Raw genomic sequence first — 22,459 nt, 5'->3', positions numbered from 1 at the left:
GCCGCGTCAGACACGGCCCAGACAAACGACCCCGCGGGCCTCTAGGGGTAACATTCTCCGGATTTACAGGTGCTTCACCTGCCCCATTACATATTTATGTCCTCTGCTTAAACATAGCAGTGTAAGTTACCATTTAAATATAGCCTATGTCTTCACTTCCCTATCAATTGTGAAACATTACAGTGTCAAAAAGTATTTAATTCAATCGCCAGATTCGCATTGTCAGCAGGTTTGGAATAGCTCGCCCTTAGTGGGGTGGTCTCTCTGGAACTTAACATGCCCAAAGCAAATAGTTAATCCCGATCAGTTGACAAATTCTGACATTTAATGCAAGAGGTAAAAGTTTCTGCAGAAAAGACAAACTATAGGAAATTGATTTCAATGGTTGTCAAGGACCAATTATTTACCGTTTTTAATTGTCAAAGAAAGCCTTAAGAATTAGTTTCATGTACAAATCTCCCCCAATGCCGTCCTCAAACATTTACACAACATGTTTGAGTCGGCATCAGATCGTGCCCATAACAGCGCGGAGGGGTTTACGGAGTTATTTGACACCGCGATAAAAAATGCGACTTTCATTTTGTCTGTACTGTAAACCTCCATAGTGGAAAACACGTGCGGTCCAGACGGAGAGATACGACAGAGCGACTCAATATCATGTCACCCTGAGCTACGGCAGTGTCTGTCCCTAGTCAACATCAGGGGCTTCCCTTACGTTTTAATTAACGAATCGTGCTGGAAGAACCGGGTAGAATTCTCGATCGCTAATTAATACCAGTGAAATATGTCTCTTGGTTGTAAGCATGATTACATAATTCAATATAATGTTGCATTACGTGAACCTGCAATTGGTACAGGTATGGAGACTCCGTACATCCCCCGTGATCAGGAGGATCGAGGAATTTGGAATTTCTCAAAACACTGCCCTCTTGCAGGAATCAGAAATCACGTAAACTTTCACCATGCATACCTTCTGGAGGCAGGAAGCCCATTCCGTGCTCTCTCTCTCTCTCTCCCCCCCCCCCCCCCCCCCCACCTCAACCACAAAAAAAGAATTAAATACAAATTTGAGGGGAAAAAGATTGAAACAAGTCGTTTTGTTTGATTTTTTTTTTTTTATCTAAGGAACATTACTTATTCCTTTCCAGTGTTTATTTAAAAACAGCAATTTCTGATTTATGTAAAACTAACTGGTGTAATTTACTGGGACCTCCCCTCTAATCAGAATAATCCCCCACCATTTTGTAGCCCCTCTGGGTGATAATTGTGTCACAAGGAATCCTGTCCCAGGACTGCTTCTCACACTCATTTTGTCACACCATCCTGCCTGTAACTGTGTCATTTTGGTGGCTCTTGTGATGGCCTTTGTTCTAGAATCAATGTCTTTAGTTTCAGGAATTGGTCAGTCTTCAATGATGAGCGAAGGGATTCAAAGAATTCGAAGTAATGATGAAAATTGTGTCTGGAAAATAAAAGAGGTAAAAAAAATATCAATGCATGCACAAAACCAATTTTCATTCATCTGTTTTAAACAAATGACAGTAAGGAATGACCTAGTAAGATGAGATTGGTTTTGTGTTGAATTTTGATATCCCTGCATAACACAAGAGAGCCTATTGACAGAGTGTCAGCTGATACAGGTGAGACATCATCTACCTGGACAGGTATATACATTCAGGTGTGTACAGTGCAAGACCACCTTTCTTGTCAAAGAAATCTACCTTAGCTTTTTTTTCTATTGACGATTATCTCCTCAAATCTTATCTGATCTTTATATACATTACAAAGCCACTCTTAACTCTCTTATCAAATTTCACTTCATTTTCACAATGAATTTAATCAAATTTGACATAAAAATTCTTTTCAATTTGTTCTGAACACTATCTCCAGTATAAACATAGACCGGGAATTACCACACTCTTTTAAATACCACAGGTTCTTTTCTTATTTGAAAAATATCATGGGTAAAGAGGCATCAAATTCACTGATATAAGCAGTACAATCCCATAAAGAATTTCAGGTTCTTTTCTGAGTTGAATAACCTTGAAACTTTATAAGAGGCGTGTATGTATATCCATAAGTATTTATGTGCAGAGTGACCTAAATACCCCCTAAACACCGCACATGGTGATAATTAACCAGATCAAATTCTAATCTACACACATCATACCATGACCAAATTTTCTGACAACATTCACTAAAGTCTTGCACGGCATTCCATTAAAAAAATGCCCCCTCCTCCCCTCAAAATCCCCAAAGTGCAATTAACTAAGGTATATTCAACAAGAGGCAAAATTGATGTATTGGTTTATAAGTACTAGCAGTATTACTACTGTAGACTGCACCTAGAGGAAGTAATGGACTCACATCATAAGGAGGACTGGAGCTAGGAGCTCTGAGGTGTTCAGGAGATGGTGAATGTAGGACCGTGTAAAATTCTGACAGGTGTAACAAGAGCAGCCAGGTACAGGGGCTCCGAAGTCCTCAAACATGCTGAAAAGTGACCAGAGAGACATTATGTCAGTGTTCAAAAGGCAGCATCTAAGCACCCACATCACTCCACATTTATTTACAAGTAATCACTGACAGGTAAAATATTTATATATAACAAATACAGAGTGTGTTTATAAATATTTTTCAGCTGTGAACACACATTTAAAATGAATTCTTAAACCCTGTTCTTGAACTAAAAAAGATCTACTGGCCGAGAGATTCCGGATTCCACACTTGAGGAATGGTACGGTGAAGAAGCCCTCTACAAAGAGATGGAAGTATCCGCCAATCCTCACACACTTCAGCCTCTCTTTACACACCTGTTCCATACCTTTTATCTTTCAAGGAGATTTCGAACCCATCAGTTGACCTAGCCTCTCTTTCATTCTCCGAATTGTTGTGATACTGGAAGGAGAAGACTAGGGCCCCACCCCTCTCTGTGACCAGCCATGGGTAACTTGGACAATGAAGGAAAACAAAGCTACATGTGTATTGTACAAAAGGGTGTAATAAGTGTACTGCATGAAAATTTAAAAAATCACATATACATGTATATGTTATTCAGTGGAAGACTAAAACAAAACAATAAAATAAAGAAAGTTATTTATAGGAAATAAATGTAAAGGTATATGAAATACAAAAAAAACTTCAAGGAAAATTATCATGTAAAAAAAACCCTTTTTTTGAAATTTTACAGGGCATGGTAAATTCAGAGTGCTAGAATTTTAAGTTTCTTTAACCTATTAAATCAGCACTAAGAATTAGATACGATTTCCACCAGCAGGGGTTACTTAACATGAACAGACAGTTTATTTACAAAATAAACCTGCAGGACTGCTGAGCCAGTGTTTCTTGAACTCACTTCCATATCATTTGGGAAAGCCCTATAGTTTCACATCTCCTTGCTTCAAAGGTTTTTCTTACATTTGTCAGCTCATGGAAAAGCCATAAACAAGAATGGTGGATTCATTTCCAGCTCCTTATACTGGTAACTGAAAATGCTGAGAAACCCATAAGCTGCCTGAATGATGTTAAAAACATTACCACTGATACTGTTTCTGTTGAGTTTGTAAACATTGAATAAATATGTTAATGGATGATATCCACAGACGTTTGTGTTAAGGATACCAGCTGTCAAATACATCAATGCCAAGCTCCAACGCCATAACAACCTGATCAGGTGACCAAACAGCGTGCATAAGTCGTGGCTTTTCCTCCGGCAAAATTTTCTTAAATAAAAACATATTTGATAAAATACCTCACAACTTATAGTTCTGAAAAAGAAGTTTTAATATTTTTCTTCTTTATAAATATGCCAAATATATACAGTATATATACTTACAAACACTTTGTTGCATAAATCTTTTATTTCTTCAACATCTATTTGTTTATTTTTCTCATTCTGTGCATAAAAACCTTCTATCACAAATCCTAAAAAAAAAAGTTCACTCAGGCTGTAAATTTTAACAGTAAATGGAGAATAATTTGAGATGCTGTAAGGGAGGTAACTCTAGCATGGCCTATGGTATTTGCTCACCATCAACATTCCTTGCAGCTGTTTCCCTGGCCGACCTCATTCTTGCCTCCTCATGGAATCCCCCCTCCACAGAACCAAACACACCCACATCTCGCAGTCTCTACAAAACAAGACCCAGGTGAAGATTACAGAATAGCCATGTACCGGGAAACAGAAGTTGTTGATCACCAAAACAAATCATAAAACTCTAGTATATCTCAGCTCAAACTTTTAATAAAGCTTTGGTATCTCAGCTAAAACAATTCAATAAACTTTAATATCTCAGCTCAAACATTTCATAAAGCTCTAGTACATGTATCTCATATCAAACATTTCAAGGAACTCTAATACCTAAGCTAAAAAATTTCATGGAGCTCTAGTATCTCATCTCAAACATTACAGGGAGCTTTGGTATCTCATCTCAAACATTACAGGGAGCTTTGGTATCTCATTTCAAGCATTACATGGAGCTTCAGTATCTCATCTCAAACATTACATGGAGCTTTGGTATCTCATCTCAAACTTTACAGGGAGCTTCGGTATCTCATTTCAAACATTACATGGAGCTTCAGTATCTCATCTCAAACATTACATGGAGCTCTAGTATCTCATCTCAAACATTTCATGGAGCCCTTGTATCTCATCTCAAACATTACATGGAGCTCTAATACCTAAGCTCAAACATTTCATGGAGCTCTAGTATCTCATCTCAAAGATTTCATGGAGCTTCAGTATCTCATCTTAAACATTTCACGGAGCTTCAGTATTTCAGCTCAAACATTTCATGGAGCTTCAGTATCTCATCTCAAACATTTCATGGAGATCTATTATCTCATCTCAAAGATTTCGTGGAGCTTCAGTATCTCATCTTAAACATTTCACGGAGCTTCAGTATTTTATCTCAAACATTTCATGGAGCTTCAGTATCTCAGCTCAAACATTTCATGGAGCTTCAGTATCTCATCTCAAACATTTCATGGAGCTTCAATATCTCATCTCAAATATTGCATGAAGCTTCAGTATCTCATCTCAAACATTTCATGGAGCTTCAGTATCTCAGCTCAAACATTTAATGGAGCTTCAGTATCTCATCTCAAACATTTAAAGGATCTAAGCTGAAACACTTAATGGAGCTCCAGCATCTAATCATAGCTCCTCAAACTTAGCATTGCCAAAGACTTTTCATAGAAATTTGAAATCTCCCTTTAGACTTTATTTTAATATTACAGAGCTCTTATATCTCAATTTAGGGACATTTTTTACATTTATACAAGATTTTAAATAGGCCCCATTACCAATGTTGAAAAGCAAATGTCATAGTAGACCTATATTATATCGTTTTCTCTACAATTGTCTATATGTTTGTATTTTTGTAAATATGTTATGATAATCTCCTTTGGGAGGAAATAAAGAAAGAAAGCAAGGACTGATTGAATTTTTGTCGTGTCTCACCTCTGACTTTTTATGTAATTCTAGTATCGTGTCCAGGAAGTCAAGTGTCCGGTCCACAGCTTTCATTGCACGCTTCTTCCCAGAATTCTTGTCAGTGTCACTGTCAGACAGGGCTTGGTAGAAAGTGGGACGGAAGGCCTCCTGACATTTCACAAACTGCTGGGGCTCTATCTACAAAATTCACTTGCATTTTAATGCCATGTAGAATATGAAATCTTTATGCATAAGAATATCCAAAATTTCTTGAAATATCGAACTTGGTGTCACATGATGAGAATAGAGAAGATATCTACAACAAGTATCGGGGACTACCATATACATGTCTTGATAGCATCACACAACTAGTTTCTAAAGGGGAGAATATTAAGAACTCAGATCAGTTTCATTGACCAGTTTCTACCAGAGAATATACTGTTTGATCTGATTTACTATAAGGGAGCATATCAATAACAAATTATTTATGTTTACTGACCAGTTTCTTGCCAGCTTTGTTCCAGACAGCTGTGCCTGCCTTTGTGTTGTATCCGGAGGGGATCTCTATACCTGTGTCATGTACAGAGATGTACACCAAAAAATCCTGTGAAACAAGAAGCCAGGAATTTACAAACAGTAAAATATGAATACAAATGTTTAAATTCTGAACAAGGAATACCTGCAATGCTGTAAACTGGCCAACACCATGCTGGAACTTATTTAAAGCTTCTGTATAATCTGCCCTAAAAGGAAATGTCTTATTGGAGTCAATATGGCTATTCAATAATATGAAAAAAATCACAAAAATAAGAGTTGATCACCGGTACTTTCAATTAGGAGAGGCAAACAATTTTAAGATATTACTAGTAATAAAATATTAACATAACTCACAGAGAAGATAAATGCATGTTTGCAATGTGAGGTAATTTTTCAATTCTTTTCAGCATGTCAACTGAAAGATATGGAGCACTGCCTAAAAGGATAAAATAAAGATGAAGTAATACCTGTAACAAGGGACGTATATACTAATGGGATAGGCAACTTCTACATTCACCATGTTTACCGATACTTCCCAAACTATCTTGACATGTTTTTAAAACTCTGTTTTATCCCAGTAAAATATTCATATTTCATTAGATTATTTATTTCCTCTTGTTAAAAGGAATAGCTTTTTCATACATTTTTAATCACATGTAGTAAACTAATTTAGATATAAAGAAAATAAACATCAATTTTTACGTACTCTTGGAAATGGGGCAAAAATGGGTCTCGGGGTTTTGAGAACTCTGTCATAATTATGATCAGATCATCAGGGTTATAAAGTACAAATAACAATTCTAGAATAATTTCAAGATAGTTTGTTTAAGTTTTTATAACAATATATCAGATAACATTATAGATATATGAAGTTAAAAATTACCTAAGAAATCACGTACCGCATGATTTCGGCGAGACTCGCGAGATTTGCCTATCCCATTAATATATACGTCCCTGCTGCATTAAACTTGGAAATATACATCTTGTTGTTCGTACAAAGTAATAGATCAAAGTTTAGTATTAAAATACATGTAATTTAGCATCAATTAACATGTACCGGTATGTATCTGGCACAGTTTTTGGAATTTTAACACATAAGTAAAATCCCAATTATATTACATGTATTAGATGCATTTTTACATTTACCATGTATGTATAAAACCAGTACATTATTTGTTTTTATTCACAATTTCTTTTCACAGTGCGACTCAGGTGACCAATTAATCAAATACATGATTCATTTACTATTTCAAACGGGACACTACAGAACTTATATCCCCAGTTCTATACACAATGCTTACCCTTTTTCGTATAGAGTGTACACAGAGGGGTTTCCACTTCTTTGTTCTCTCCATCATTCACCGCTCTTGTACACGAGAGTGTTCCCACTCGACAGCCACAATGCGACACGGATCGTAATGAAAATCTCATCACAATATTTGGTAAAGTGAAAGTAGGCACACGTTTTCCTTCAAGGTGCGCTAACTACATGAATCATAATACAAGTTTTAAAATATTTTATATTATGTCAGAAGAATTTTATATTAGCATTTCAATAAATGATAAAGACAAAATTTATTTACGAAATAATAAAAATGAGATTTTATAGAGCAATAGATGAAACTTGAGAATTCTGTTTTAGACTTTTAATTCGAGCATTTCGTTAATTAGTGTAACCGACCATTTTGTTACCTCCATTTTAAGAAGAGTAATTTTTATCTACTTGTAAAAATGGTTTACGTCAATTTTCCACAAAATTTAACCGAAGAAGAGCTCATTTTGAAGCAAAAATATGCCACTTTGAAAAAGAAGGTATTTTTTTGTTTATCAATGAATTCAAATAAGATAGTTTTGGGAGGAAAAGATTTCTACAAGCTACCATTCTGTGAATAAAGAAAACCTAAAATTTTCGATTTTTAAACTTTCTACCTTGCACTTTTGTTTGACTCAATAACTAAATAAATCTAAAATTCTTAATTTTAACAGAAAAAGGCATTACAAGCAATAAGAACAGCAAAACCAGAGCGGGTACAAGCTGAGGCGGCTCCTGCTAAAAGACGTAAGTTTGTGACAAACAGTAACCTTATTAGCCAGCGTCAGTGACATTCTCTGAATCAAAATTCTTGCACATGAACGAGCATATTGGTTGCACTAAAATGATAAGTATATATTATTTTTAGTCTAATACATCGACAAGCATTCTATGCCAGAGTAAAATTGTTTGAGTATAAACTGTGAAATGTATGTCTATAATAAATGATATCTCTGTCTTACAGCTGCAGCTGAGTCTGCAGAAGATGCCAAGGAACAAGCCAAGAAACTGCTCAAGTCAGGGGTAAACATCGCAGATCATGCAGCATATTTTATTTATGTACCCTACAGAGATAAGCAAAAATGCTAAGAAATAAGTTATTATCTTTTTGACAAACAGTGTTTTGTTATAATTTTTGACTGTCAATGATTTTCTTTTTTTTTTGCAGTCGATCAAAATCAAAGTAGACAATGAGAAACAAAGTTTTAAACGATCCAAGAACCAAGAGAGAAAATTAAAGGTAATTTGAAATCATCTATTATTGCCTATATCAAAACTTATTCATCAGTATAATTTATAGAATTATACATTGTAAAATATTAAGTAAGTGCTAAAAAGGTGTATTCATTATCGGATTTCTTGAAATGTGCTGACCTCTTTATTAGGATCCTGAGAAGACCCCAACAGCTGTAGGATTTCAACCTTTTTCAGCAGCTCAAGCCGAGGAAGAAGACAAAGATGGAAATGTAAAGAAGCAAAAACTGACTTGACGTTCATTTATTATTTAAAATAGAGTTTAGATATTGATTGCTTGATAATTTTTGTTGCTATTTTTTTTTTTAACAGAAAACTTCTCAGAGACCAAGGATGAGGGGCCTGTATGACAGTTTTGTCAGCGGAGGTATTACTTTGTGTATCTGTCCTATTTATCTCCTAATTAGACATGTTTAGAAAATTTCATTCATCACGACATGATTCTAATTTGAAGAAATTCTATATACAGCAATAACAGGTATTGTTTAATAGAAGATTTGAACCAGTTTGATCAATTTACCCTTTCCCACCAGGTTATGATCGTGAAAGAGAAGAAAGAAGGGAAGAAAGAGCTCAGCAGGAGAGACGGGATCGAGACTACGACCTGCCTAAGAAAGGAAACACGATTTATGTTAATGGATTAGGGATCACTGAGGAGATCCTCAGGAAGGCTTTCTCTAATATAGGCACCATACTCAACATCAATATGGAGCGGGATAAACAGTATGTCTTTTTCTACAAGGTCTATATGTTATTTTTGTTTATGATAGTAAGAGGTTAATACTTCATTAATGTATTTTATATGACCTTTGTAATCACAGATGTCTTGATGTTTTTCAGTGTTGGTTTTGTTTCTTTTGAGAGAATGGAGTCGGCAGATACAGCCATTGCTGAGGTACTTTTTTGTTGTAAACAAATTTTTGGTCAATGGATACATTGTAACAGTTTCATCCTTTGCTCCGTAGGTAAATAAATAAAAGAGATTCTATTTAGGGTGATTTCACCATGCATCAGGCACCTTTGGATTTTTCCCTTTGTTCACGCATCAAATATTGTTCAAATATAAATAAAACTTGTTTTAAAAGTTACAGTTTTTCCCCTTGCATAATTATTGGAGAAAAATTTGTGAAATTGTTCAAAATGTAGAAAATAAAGCACATTAATGAAGTGTTGAACTATTTCACCATGGATCGGACAATATTTACCAAGCATCGGACAGCTATAGCAGAACAGTAGAGATTAAAAATAACATTTTCTGGTTTTAATGCAAAAATACAAAGGTTCGAAAATATTAATTTATTCAATTGCTATTCAGATTTCTTTTAATGTAAATCCTCAAATCTACATTTAGGAATTTAGACTAGTGCTTCTGTTTAAATGAATATTTATCATAAGGGGTTCTTTATCGTGCCAGCTCCTACAGGAACTTTGGACTAAAAAGCCTGTGTTCGTAAAACTCGATTTTTAAGTGGTCTGAGGAAAATGTTTGTATCAATTATTTTTTTAATTTTTATTTTACTTCACATTTAAAGTATAACACAAGGAATGGGCACATAATATCCTTATTATTAGAAGAAATCATGCAGTGAAAACTGTCCGATGCATGGTTAATTTGCGTCCGATCCATGGTGAAATGAACATATGGAGCAAAAATGACCTTGACATTAATTGTTCAAATTTCTTGGACTTATTTTACTCAAATTTTGTTTCAAAACTTACTTTTTTCTAATTATTTTACGCAGAGGGTGCATTTTCACTAATTCACAATCAAACGCACAACATTCAAATAATGCTTTAGTGTAAAATCTTCGTAACTAAATTTTCAATGATGTCGTATTTGGCGTCATTTTATGATACCTATATTGCTATTTCTTTGACAATGTGACTGTCAAATTCTTAATAATGATAAAAATCATTTGTTGTAATTCAGGAATATACGAAACAACACAAGAGCGCATGCACATTTATTTGTATATTTATAAACAAAGTTGTCCGATCCAAGGTATGTGTCCGATGCATGGTTAATTCACCGTAATAGTTTAATATTGTTTGACATTGTTTCATTACTTTCCTCTATAGGTGAATGGGGCAATGGTTGAAGGAATTCAGTTAAAAGTGACCATGGCACGTAGACAGCCATCTTTTGATCAGAACAATGACCAGTCTACCAAATCCTGGTCCTCCATAGGTATGGTGCTCTTTTTGCAAGCCTTTAATTGTCCCCCGCCGCAACGCGGTGCGGGGACATAGAAATGCCGGGCGTGCGTGCGTGCGTCTGTGCGTCCGTGTGTCCGTCCGTCACACTTTTTTGTAAGCGCTCTCATACCTACAAATTTTGACCGATTTTCATTAAATTTATACTAAATGTTTATACCACTAATACTTTGGTCAAGTTCGAAAATCAGCATTGGTCGATACTTTTTGTTGGAGTTATAGGACTTTGATCACAATAATGACTCTGTTTTATCCAAAAATTGACCTTGTAAGCGCTCTCATACCTACAAATTTTGACAGATTTTCATTAAATTTATACCAAATGTTTATACTACTATTACCTTGGTCAAGTTCGAAAATCATCATTGGTCGATACTTTTTGTTGGAGTTATGGGACTTTGACCACAATAACGTCTCCGTTTTATAAAAAAAATTGACCTTGTAAGCGCTCTCATACCTACAAATTTTGACGGATTTTCATTAAATTTATACCAAATGTTTATACCACTATTATCTTGGTCAAGTTCTTTTAGATTGTAGTATTTTTGATATATTTGCGACAGGAAAAATAGAAAAAACAAGATATCTGTGAGCCAATGCTCACTAGTGATACCCCCGCTCTGATGTGAATATGCAAAATAAGCAAAGTCGACATTTAACAGAAAGCTGGCATCTGATTGGTACAGAAATATATCCCACAATATGGCATGCCTATACAAATAGTGTGTTAAAATTTCAAGCATCTGCGATACATAGATGCTAAGAAATTTTTGAGGAAAATTGTTTGAAAATTTTGGCTAAAATAAACAAAGTACTCATTTAACAGGAAGATGACGTCTGATTGGTACAAAAATATATCCCACGATATGGCATGCCTTAACAAACACTGTGTAAAAATTTCAAACATCTCCGATAAATAGCTGCTGAGAAATCTTTGACGAAAATTTGTTTAAAAATTTTGGCAAAAAATAAACAGTCATTATTTAACAGGAAGTTGACATCCGATTGATACAAAAATATATCCCACAATATGGCATGCCAAAACAAATAATGTGTTAAAATTTCAAGCATCTGCGATAAATAGCTGCTGAGAAATCTTTGACAAAAATTTGTTTGAAAATTTTGGCTAAAAATAAACAAAGTCGTCATTTAACAGGAAGTTGACACCCGATTGGTAGAGAAATATATCCCACCATATGGAATGCCTATACAAATATTGTGTAAAAATTTCGAGCATCTGCAATAAATAGTTGCTGAGAAATCTTTGAGGAAAATTTGTTTGAAAATTTTGGCTAAAAATAAACAAAGTCGTCATTTAACAGGAAGTTGAAGTCTGATTGGTACAAAAATACATCCCACGATATAGCACGCCTATACAAATACTGTGTAAAAATTTCAAGCATCTGCGATAAACAGTTGCTGAGAATTCTTTGACGGAAATTTGTTTGAAAATTTTGGCTAAAAATAAACAAAGTTGTCATTTAACAGGAAGTTGACGTCTGATTGGTACAAAAATATATCCCACGATATGGCATGCCTATACAAATACAGTGTAAAAATTTCAAGCATCTGCGATAAACAGTTGCTGAGAAATCTTTGACGAAAATTTGTTTGAAAATTTTGGTTAAAAAATAAGCAAAGTCGTCATTTAACAGGAAGTTGACATCCGATTGGTACAAAAATATATCCCACGATATGGCATGCCTTAACAAACACTGTGTTAAAATTTCAAGCATCTGCGATAAATAGTTGCTGAGATAAATGCGACAGAAATTTTTGTTACGGACAGACAGACAGACAGACGGACAAACGGACGGACAGACAGACAGACACACAAGGGTAAAACAGTATACCCCCTCTCCTTCGGAGCGGGGGTATAAAAAATGGGTGGTGGGGGTAAAAAAATGTTCCTCCCAACCTCCCCACACATTTAATTCTGGAACAGCCCTGAATGTTTGAAAATATTCCAATATACAGTATACTAGTATACTGCTTGACCGGCGGGGGACCGTGGAATTCTATTCTTGTCTACATAGTGTTTTGTTAAGAGTCTTGTACAATAACATACTTGTGAAATCAAATGTATTGGTACCACATACATGTATACCCACAATTAGGAAACATTTATTATTAAACTCCAAATTATGTACCTGTTTTACATTATTCATGCAAGACATTTACCAGGGTTACAAATTGTTATCTTTTAGCTGCCAGTAATTCTCAGAAGAGCTCCTACAAAGACAAGAGGGAGATTGTGAGCTATGATGCGGAGGATATCTTTTGATTGTCAGCCCTGTTGTAGTGTTGTACAAGACTAGACCACTCAGTGCAGCCACTATGTCCATTATAGTTAAAGTCCAGTGTTAACAAGAGGTCAACATCTCACCGTCAATACATTGACATACAGTGGGCAGTGTTAACTGAGGACTAAATGAGAGTTCACAAAAAAACAACACATAATTCTTGTGGAGTTTATTCTACCTTTACTGCAAGAAAATTTGAAAAAAGTTTGCAAAGACAGTAACATCAAAAGAATGAGCTGAACATGCGAAGCCTAACTCAGTCCCGTACCTAGCAAATCTGTCTCTGTGACAAAAGCTATTCATGTACAAAAGTTGAATTTATATTTTCAAAAATGTACATTGTAAAGCAAAACTAAAATTGTAACAGAAATAGGGTGAAAAATGAAATTAATGTTCTTCCCACTAGTTAATTTCAAAATTTTTGTTACTGTGTCCTAATTAATCATTATTAAGTTATAAAGTTTGAAATTACATGTTGCATTTGTTAGATTGATTTAGCAATACATGTGAGTGATATCTACAAATAAGTTCACTCAGTATATGAATTTACATCAAAATCTTGGGTATTTTTTTAAACTGTCAGGTACAGAGCCAAACTTGTACACAAAAGGTCAAGCTGAATCTATCAATTGATATTCTAAAAGCCTAATTTTTCAAATCATGTAATAATCTTTTTTTGCAAATCTTTGAATGTAATTTTTTCTAAATAAACATTTTTTATATTTTTTCATAAAAATCCTACATCCATGAATTTCCAGAAACAAGTTTGGACTTGTCCTCTTTCCTCTTCTGTGTGTAATACAGTTAACATGCACAATACATGTGTACAAATCTCAGATCTACAGATAAGTAAGAATGGTATACAATAAATAGTGAGATACTATACTATGTATAATGTGAATACATGTATTTATCTTTCACAACACATAGGAATATATTTGTATAATGGAACTCTATTCTTTATACAGTCTATATAAATGGGTAATAATGGTGGGAAATATAATATAAATAAAATAAAAAAAATCTTCACAGGGGAGGAAAAACCAACCAAAAGAAAAATAATGGGCGGAATGAAAGCCATCACAAAAAAAAAGAGAAAACAAAATCTGTAAATATAATACCCAACTTGTCAGCATCACAGACTAAATATTTGGGGACAGAATCATTTGTACAGTTGGTTACTTGTGTAAACAACAGAAACCTTGTATGGTAAGAAAATAGCTGTAAACAAGCAAACAAAACCATGAGACCACAATTTAAGTACTTGAAGGATAAACTGCTAAATGGCGACATGACACAAAAAATATCACTTGCATGAAGTAACACACACAAGTATTTGACTAGATATAATGGCACTGGTTTATACAACTGTATAAAAACCTCCATAATGCTTAAAATATATACAAGTGCTTCAGAAACATGTAAAATAAACTGTACATCATTGTAAGCAAGCTTTAGAAGTGTAAAGTAGTCAAACTTCCAGCCTCTCTCTCTTTCTTTCTCTTCAATAACCAGTTCAGTAAGTTCTTACTTACTGATATATACGTCAAGAAAAACATTATAAACACAAATAATAAATTCCAAAAGAAATGAGATAATTACCGGTAAACATAATCATAAAATAATCATGGCAGTGCACACTGGTTGTGTAAATGTTTTTATATAAAAGCTCTTTACAATGTGCACAAACTATATATCTCCTATGTACAATAATATTTACTAAAGTTTGCCCATATCCATGTACTTTGAACTCAAAACACCAGCAAGTTCAAAGCTTTCCTTTTCTTAATTTTCTTTCACTGACTTGTGCATTGTACTTTTGTTATCAAAGCACCCAATTTTGTTTCACTTAAAAACTGTATAAACCTAATTTTTATACAATTTTTTTTCTGGCAAGTTGATAATTTTTCTGCAATGATTAATTTCTGCAAGCAAGTATTAATTCTTTTTTAATTCCAGAAGTACTTTTTGTATATTGCTTCAAATCTAACCAATATTTATTGCACTTGAATAATTCTTGGTTTATGGTGTTTTGAAGTTCAAAGTCCATGAATGTGAGTAAACATGTATTTTGCAATAACCAGACATGAAATTATTGGATTCATAAAATATCTATAAATCTATTGTATATCTGCAAACATATGAACAAGGTTTAAAGTTCAAACATAAAGCACTGTACAAATTGGTTCAGATAAAGCCATATATATAGCAGTTCTTGGGTGGTTGGGGGGCTCAGACAACAGGAAGTCCCCAGCAGGTTACATGTCGGTCAGCGCTGGAGCTGATAAAGGCCAGCTGACTTGGGTGCCATCGACATTGAATGACCTTGTCTTCATGTTCTGCCACCACCACACTGGGTAGGGGTCGAAGAAGGTCACCTGTTAAATGAACAGTTAAAAAATCAAGTTAAAGCAGAAGTTAAAATCTACATCATGTATGAAATTTGCACACTTATATTAATTAAAAAGAATAACAAATTGTTTTAATACAGTTGGTTTCCTTTCGATACAAGTAAAACACAAGATTTGGAAGTCCTAACCATTTATTTTAAGAGTTTTATTTTATCTCCAAATCTTTAATTAACAAGAGATGTTTGTGAAACACTTATGCCCCCCTCCCTTTGAAACATCCACAGAGAAAATGAACATAAACTGCAAATATTTGGAATTTTTCTAAGTCCAAGGGGCATTACTCTATTGAAAATTGCTCTATCATACCCAAAATCGAACTTGACCTAGATATTATCAGGATTAACCTGTGTACCATATTTCATCTCAATATGTTTATCCTCTGCGAAGAAAATGAGCGGTAACTGCAAATAACTGGAATTTTTCTACTCCCAAGGGCCATAACTCTGTCGAAAATTGCTCGACTGTACCCAATACAAATTTGACCTACCCAGTAGATATTATCAAGATAAACCTGTATACAAAATTTCATTTCAATATGATCATCCTCTATGAAGAAAATGAGTGGAAACTGCAAATAACTGGAATTTTTCTACGTCCAAGGGCCATAACTCTGTCGAAGATTGCTTGATTGTACCCAATATCGAACTTGACCTAGATATTATCATGATAAATCTGTATACCTTTCATTTCAATAGGTTCACCCTTTGCGAAGAAAATGAGCGGAAACAGCAAATAACTTGAATTTTTCTACGTCCAAGGGCCATAACTCTGTCGAAAATTGCTCGATTGTACCAAATATCAAACTTTACCTAGATATTATCATGATAAACCTGTATACGAAATTTCATTTCAATATGTTCATCCTCTGCGAAGAAAATGAACAGAAACTGTTGGTGCCCTCCCTTTTTGAAGGGGGGTATAATTAATTTTTCTCAGTCCCATACAGTATGAGATAACAAGGTTTGACAAAGTCCTTTTATAAACATGTACATACCGTGCATGTCAGTCATAATGATCTTCTTGTCATATGAGCCAGTCAGCAGATAGAAAGCGTTCATTGAGAATCGGACTGTGCGACACTCCCCAGAGTGGGGTCGGAAGCTCTGGATCCCTCTCGACCCTCTGATGTCATACAGCATCACGCTGCCATCTTCATGGCCTGAGGCCAGGAGGCGCCCCGAGGGGTCCACACATACTGAGGCAAAAGCACTCCCTTGGAAGAAAGAAATCAAATTGTGAATAATTTCTTACAGAGAAAAAGGTTATTCAATACATTCTAAATTGTGTAGCCATTATATTAATACATTACTCTTCTTAAAATGGAACCACCATCACAGTGATTTACAGGCTCTTGGAGTACAAAGTTATGTTTCATTTTATTCACATGATTACTAGTCATCTACAAGCAAGTAGAACAGTGGTCCCTGTACATAAAGATTACTAGGCAATTCAATGCTGTAAATTCCTAATTACGGTAAACACAAGGAATTACGGTAATCTCCGCGAAAAATCATAAAAGCACATCTCCCGGATGTAAACTATTTGGAATTATGAAAAAAATTGGTGTATGCGATTTTATATTCTCGATTTTTGATGCAAAACCTTTGAATCATGGAATTCAGTACCCGTATAAATAAAAGGAATCTACAATAAGCTGTAGATGGACTGTACGTACCAGTGGAGCTAGGAACAACAGTGATTGCGGTGGAAGCTCGGAGGTCCCAGAACCTGGCCGTCTTGTCTGCTGATCCACTGACAAACATACAGCCACCCCAGGAATGAAGGGCATACACATGACCTAAAAACATACCCAACACTTTTTAACAGTAGTACCAAAGTGTTACAAATGCTTACATTTATCAAATTTATTAATCTTTTGTATAAAAATGGAAAAAACAAATTTAAATTATCAAATAAATTTTTTAATGCAAGTGATTTTTTTTATATTCTCTTAAATTTTTTTTATTCTCTTGAAAATTCATACCCGAGTGTCCGGCCATTGCTCGTACAGGCATGCCGGTCTCACAGTCTGTGACGTAGATCTTACAATCCCCTGCCCCTCCACTGATCAACAGAGACGACCGATTTATTGTGTCCTGCATAAAGACCATGTCTCGTACTGTACCGTCATGAAAGGATAACTCCATTTCAGGCCCTGCAAGGTAAACAAGTACCGGTACATGTATAACGAAGGTGTACTGATGTACAGCAAGAGAGTTTCAGATGCAAGATTAATCAATTTTTATTGTCAACCAAGAGCAAAACTTGATACCTTTTATGTATTAGCAAATCAGAGGTAGTATAAGTTATAGTAAAATGTATCCTTGTGACAAAGTCAAAGTTGTTTCAGTGTAAATTTTATGCTGGAATAGTGTCATAATCTATGATTTTGAATTTGTGAATTACAAAAATTATTCAAACTAACCCACACATACTACATGTGTGTATCCTTACACATCTTCCTACAAAAATTGGTAAACAAGAGAATTCCCATTCCTAATACATGTACTAGTCTTTACAATCTATCCTGTAAGTTCAGTTTACCTTGTGCGTTCATGTCCATGTTGTACTGGAACATCTTGATGGTCTTGTCGTTGGAGCCGGTGGCCAGTAGATCCCCCATGGGGCTCCAGGCCACACAGTAGATTGAGCCCTTGTGATGCTTGTGCTTTGTGTACATGGTCTGTGTCTCAAATGTCTCGTGAGTCTCACTGTGTTAAAACATCTCTTTTAACAGATATTGGAGTTCAAGAAAAGTCTTCAGATAATTTACCCGGTATATACTGCTTTAAATCTTTACATTATTTAAATCCTACACAATATCATCATAGATGTATATTGTTTTTCAAAAAGACAATGAATTTTTACCTGAGATTGGAAACATCTGGGAAGGCACAGACCCGCAGGGTCTTGGAGTTGGATCCGACAGCGAACATGGTTCCGGAGGGATGGAAGGCAACCGTCCGGATAGCCTGGGGGTCCTCCAGACGACAGATCGGGACAAACTTAGGGCGGGACATCTTCTGGTCCTCAAGCTAACAAACAGATTGAAATACATGCGTATCACACTATAGTTTACCTTCTAATGTGTATTCATTTATGAACCTCCTTTATAAAATCTCAATAATTTTGTGTTTGACAGAGAAAGAATCAAAACTAAACAGAATCTTACATCAATCTGGCTGACGGGTCTGGGCGTCTTTTTGGGGCTCTGAGATATTACTGGTCCAATTGGTTTGGTTCCGACTCCCCCAACAACAGCGGGCTTATTGTCTACTAAATTATTTCAAATGTAGAATGCGAAGATGAAATAGGATACAATTGATTTTTTCCTCTTCATTTAATTTTTTTTCTTTAAAAATAAACTTTATAAATAACCATTTGAACATTTACTATCTTTAGTACAGGTATAAAGATTTATCATGAATTGGTTACTGGCGTTGTCCTTTGGACTAGGTGAGTGTCTGTTTTGATAGACAGTTAATAGATCATATTCTTTTCAACAAGTATCATAAATAAAATTGATAATATATCATTATAATATAAAATGTCCATACATTACAACAATCAATTTTACAACATAAATTGACAACCAAAAGCACAATTCCATGCTAAAGATAGCAAAATTTCTACAAATAGATCATGCGCTTAATATTTGTGATTATCATATGACATTTCTACTAACATATTTTTTTCTGTTTTTAATTTAGCAGATTTCACACATACATGAGTAAACTTTTATTATTTATAATTTATGGCACATAATTCAAGATGTAAAGATATGAACATGCTTTGTTAGTAAAGATTATCATGTGAAGGGTTCAGGGGGATGATTCTGTAGATTCAAAGACAAGACTGATCCAACAATCAATACCAGTCTGTAACTACATCATGTACAGCAAAACTCTAACAACATCCATCAAGGGAATGAAATGGAATTCATTCAAAGACCATCTTGTCTGCAAAATGATATTAATATCAATAATCTACTGCACATCCAGGCTGCAAAAACCCGAATAAGTAGTCATAGGATGGAAATTTGATTAAACATGAAGGGATGCTGCAACAAAACATTTCCTTCAAAACAGAACTATTTTCATCCCATAATCTGTTGAGACAGGCATTTGATGCAGGTTGTCATGCATCACATGGTCACCTTTACTGGGCACTGGCGCCCTCTTGGCTCTACCCAGACCTCCAGGGGTCAGAGTTGTGGGCCTTGTGGCAGTCCCACGGCCCAAGGATTTTGAACCTGTTGTCTTTGTAGGTTTTGAGTCTGCACATTTTTCTCTACCTGCAGATGCAGTTGTGTTTGTTTTTCTGCTGGTAGCAGGCTTACCCTGACTGCCTTGGGTATTGGGTGTGGCTTTAGCTTTGACAGATTTAGTGGAGTGGGTGGTAGAACGGCCTGTGACAGAGGCTAAAGCTGTTACAAGTTTGTTAGTTACAATAATTCTTTCATAATTTTGTGAGGTTAGCTAGTATCATTTAATCTACAGTAAATTACCTGTAGGCTCTGGCTGTCTTGATGAGTCTATGGCAGGTGCTGATTCTCTGGGTAATGTGTTAGGGCTTGGTGGAGGGTTTACTTTGCTGGTTTCCTCAACATTGACCGGGGTCAGAATGCTCCTGTCTGACCCTAGCTCGTGACCCCCAACCACAAACTCACAGGTGGGGGTATTGGCCAGACTGTCTACTTGGTAGATGTGGGTTACAGGGTGTGTCACAGGGCTGGTTTGTCTGTTACAGACAGGGTTAACATCAGGGATGGGTGTTGGGACAGTCTGAGAATTTACTGTGTTGACATTTGTGGGACTGTTTGAATGTTTTTGAACAGGTTTACTATTGAGCTTGTTTGTCTGGTTTATGTGTGAAACATTGTTAGTTTGATTTGAATGCGAGCCTGGATTTTGTGGGAAAATGGACTCTGTAAAACAGAATGTATAATATAAAACATAAATCAAAGAAATATAGAAACAACTTGTCAGACTCTGTTATGTACCCTAAACCTTGTGATTTTCACTTGGTCTTCCCTACAGATTTCATTTAATATGTGATATTTTAAAATCATAATGGTCATAATAATATAATACACTGTATGTTTTTCTAGCCTAGAATATAGTTTTGAACACTAACACAAAATAACGAAAAAAAATCACATAAATAGTATATATACATAAACAAAAACAAAACTAATGAACAAAGTACTAGGTAACAACAACTAAACAAACACTGATAGGACAACAACAGAATTGGAAGTAACAATGTCTGACATATACCTCACCTAACAGCTGACACAGAATACCTAAAACACAGTGAACACCTGTATCCTACCTGTCTGCTCCTGTGTGGCCGGTCCCTCTCTGTTGTCAATCATGCTGGTCTTGCTTTCAATCGTCATCAGCTCCTTCAGCATCTTCTCTCGCTGTTGCTCATATATCTCTATCTGTTCTCTACACACCTGTTTCTGCCGCTGAAATTCCTTTAACAGTTCTGTGGATGACTTGCTCATTTCTTCATCAACAGTTGGCTTGGGATTATTTTTGTTCTGTAACTTGTCTTGTGGGGCTATAGTTGCAACAGGTGGAGTTGGCTTTGTCTCATCATTCAGGTTTAGGTTTTTATTTGTCTGAGGCTTTCCTTCTTCAACTTTCTGTCTTGGAGAATTTTCCTCCAATACTGTCGAACTTTGAGTGTTCACCATCTCTCCTTCTGAAAACAGTTTATCCATCGACATCTGCATGGGGTCTTTTAAAGCATTATTCAGACCAATGCCAGACACAACAGACATGGACTGTGACAGTGTGCTGCTTCCACTGACCGAGGCAGACATGTTCTTCCTTCCCCCCTGCCAGAGCCCTCGACTCAAGCCATCAAACTGTGGGTTTAAAGATCTTGTCATGACATCTGCAGACCTTGGTCTCATGTTGGGAACAGCTGAATGAGGAAACAGCTTGGGTTTGATAGGGGTCACTAGAATTTGCTCTGACCATGATGCTTCTAAAGTTGGTTTTACTAACTGTCTTATGTCAAATTTCAATGATTTCTGCTCAAAGGGGCAAGAGAATGTTTCGTTTGGTATGTGTTGCAACCAGGAAATTAAACTAAGATCAGCATCACTAAATCCAGAATTTGTGAGGAGAGCAGGAAATGTCATTTCATCACATGCCTCAGAGCTGGTTGCTCTCTGCTGGCAATACTCAACACAAGATTCATAAAGAATGCCCTTCAGCACTAGCTGAAGAAGTCTGTCATCCTCAGCTGTTTTTGCATTCTTTTTGGATTGATCCATGGGTGTAAGATACTTCTCCACAAGGGGGGTTACATCTCGGAAACACTTCACTCTGGCATTACTTGGATTCCAATTCTGGTATTCCGGATGATCAGAAATTTTGGGAATTGTTAAAAGCAAGCACAAGTTATTGTAATCTTCTTTAGAAACACATAAGCTTTCTAAACTGTTCAGACATTTAACTACCTCTTCTACGGTGAAATCATAATTCTGCATTACACTTGGTTCTGACTTGATGCATAAAAGCTCAAGATATTTGTGTTTCATAATGATGTACTGAAATTTTGTGTAGTTGAAAGTCTCAACGGAACTCAGAGGTTGGATAAAATCGATAACATCATCCCATTGACCGTCTAAAATCAGCTGTCTAAGAAATAACATGTCATCAGAAAATTCGCCATTGATGATACCCGTTTCTCTTTCTACCGAAAGCATAGAAATATTCAGATCTCTGTTGTGCAAAAATTCTGATACCAGTCTGACCACATCGGTCTCGTCCACAATAATACTTGGAGCAGGCATATTCAAAATTTCTGGGAATGGTCCAATTACATTTATTCTGGAGGAGAGAGTTTACCCACAGACACAGTCACACTGATTTATTTTCGCCATCGTCAGAATTTTCTCCACCATTTTGAATAAAAATTCTTGTTCTACTCGGAACTCTTCGGTTTGTGAGTACAAACTCTCAACATAAAGTCG

At 35.6% G+C, this 22,459-nt stretch overlaps 3 protein-coding genes across 9 annotated transcripts; 1 reads left to right on the top strand and 2 right to left on the bottom strand.

Moving 5' to 3' along the window:
• Positions 1-1,260: 1,260 nt before the first annotated feature.
• LOC105332373 (queuine tRNA-ribosyltransferase accessory subunit 2) lies at positions 1,261-7,463 on the bottom strand. 2 transcript variants are annotated; one of them, XM_020068968.3, is made up of 11 exons: positions 7,273-7,463; positions 6,326-6,407; positions 6,114-6,177; positions 5,934-6,038; positions 5,462-5,632; positions 4,031-4,130; positions 3,836-3,924; positions 3,622-3,722; positions 2,814-2,950; positions 2,368-2,493; positions 1,261-1,462 (listed from the first exon to the last, which is right to left on the bottom strand). In XM_020068968.3, the coding sequence occupies exons 1-10, from the start codon at positions 7,400-7,402 to the stop codon at positions 2,405-2,407; spliced, it is 1,068 nt and encodes a 355-aa protein (XP_019924527.3). In that variant the 5' UTR covers positions 7,403-7,463; the 3' UTR covers positions 1,261-1,462; positions 2,368-2,404. The 2 variants fall into 2 exon arrangements, with proteins under 2 accessions (XP_019924527.3, XP_011433249.3); XM_011434947.4 differs by having other exon boundaries at positions 2,825-2,950; positions 7,273-7,460.
• Positions 7,464-7,632: 169 nt separating this feature from the next.
• LOC105332377 (negative elongation factor E) lies at positions 7,633-13,464 on the top strand. The gene is made up of 10 exons (XM_011434955.4): positions 7,633-7,783; positions 7,958-8,030; positions 8,248-8,306; positions 8,452-8,523; positions 8,669-8,749; positions 8,850-8,904; positions 9,071-9,260; positions 9,378-9,432; positions 10,617-10,725; positions 12,959-13,464. The coding sequence occupies exons 1-10, from the start codon at positions 7,703-7,705 to the stop codon at positions 13,033-13,035; spliced, it is 852 nt and encodes a 283-aa protein (XP_011433257.3). The 5' UTR covers positions 7,633-7,702; the 3' UTR covers positions 13,036-13,464.
• Positions 13,209-22,421, bottom strand: LOC105332376 (WD repeat-containing protein 47). 6 transcript variants are annotated; one of them, XM_066077470.1, is made up of 10 exons: positions 20,800-22,421; positions 19,973-20,392; positions 19,622-19,891; positions 18,638-18,741; positions 18,334-18,500; positions 18,010-18,176; positions 17,450-17,620; positions 17,141-17,263; positions 16,460-16,678; positions 13,209-15,432 (listed from the first exon to the last, which is right to left on the bottom strand). In XM_066077470.1, the coding sequence occupies exons 1-10, from the start codon at positions 22,277-22,279 to the stop codon at positions 15,287-15,289; spliced, it is 3,267 nt and encodes a 1,088-aa protein (XP_065933542.1). In that variant the 5' UTR covers positions 22,280-22,421; the 3' UTR covers positions 13,209-15,286. The 6 variants fall into 6 exon arrangements, with proteins under 6 accessions (XP_065933542.1, XP_065933544.1, XP_011433251.3 ...); XM_066077472.1 differs by having other exon boundaries at positions 18,638-18,738; XM_011434949.4 differs by having other exon boundaries at positions 19,622-19,873.
• Positions 22,422-22,459: the final 38 nt, after the last annotated feature.

Source organism: Magallana gigas, chromosome 2, assembly GCF_963853765.1.
Source record: "Magallana gigas chromosome 2, xbMagGiga1.1, whole genome shotgun sequence".
In the NCBI taxonomy this organism is placed as follows: Eukaryota; Metazoa; Mollusca; class Bivalvia; order Ostreida; family Ostreidae; genus Magallana; species Magallana gigas.
The sequence above is the reverse complement of the archived record's forward strand: the minus strand, read 5'-3'. Positions and strand labels throughout refer to the sequence as shown.

What these genes read in the sequence shown, in the direction of transcription:
- LOC105332376 (XM_066077470.1), bottom strand. Translation starts at nt 22,279, where the DNA reads ATGCCTGCTCCAAGTATTATTGTGGACGAGACCGATGTGGTCAGACTG. An exon ending in GACCCGTCAGCCAGATTGAT is followed by an intron (nt 18,501 to 18,637) that starts GTAAGATTCTGT and finishes TCTGTTTGTTAG; the next exon opens with CTTGAGGACCAGAAGATGTC. An exon ending in AGCAATGGCCGGACACTCGG is followed by an intron (nt 17,264 to 17,449) that starts GTATGAATTTTC and finishes GTATGTTTTTAG; the next exon opens with GTCATGTGTATGCCCTTCAT.
- LOC105332377 (XM_011434955.4), top strand. Translation starts at nt 7,703, where the DNA reads ATGGTTTACGTCAATTTTCCACAAAATTTAACCGAAGAAGAGCTCATT. An exon ending in ATGCCACTTTGAAAAAGAAG is followed by an intron (nt 7,784 to 7,957) that starts GTATTTTTTTGT and finishes TAATTTTAACAG; the next exon opens with AAAAAGGCATTACAAGCAAT. An exon ending in GGCGGCTCCTGCTAAAAGAC is followed by an intron (nt 8,031 to 8,247) that starts GTAAGTTTGTGA and finishes TCTGTCTTACAG; the next exon opens with CTGCAGCTGAGTCTGCAGAA.
- LOC105332373 (XM_011434947.4), bottom strand. Translation starts at nt 7,402, where the DNA reads ATGAGATTTTCATTACGATCCGTGTCGCATTGTGGCTGTCGAGTGGGA. An exon ending in TACACTCTATACGAAAAAGG is followed by an intron (nt 6,408 to 7,272) that starts GTAAGCATTGTG and finishes TTATCCTTTTAG; the next exon opens with GCAGTGCTCCATATCTTTCA. An exon ending in ATTTATGCAACAAAGTGTTT is followed by an intron (nt 3,723 to 3,835) that starts GTAAGTATATAT and finishes TTTTTATTTAAG; the next exon opens with AAAATTTTGCCGGAGGAAAA.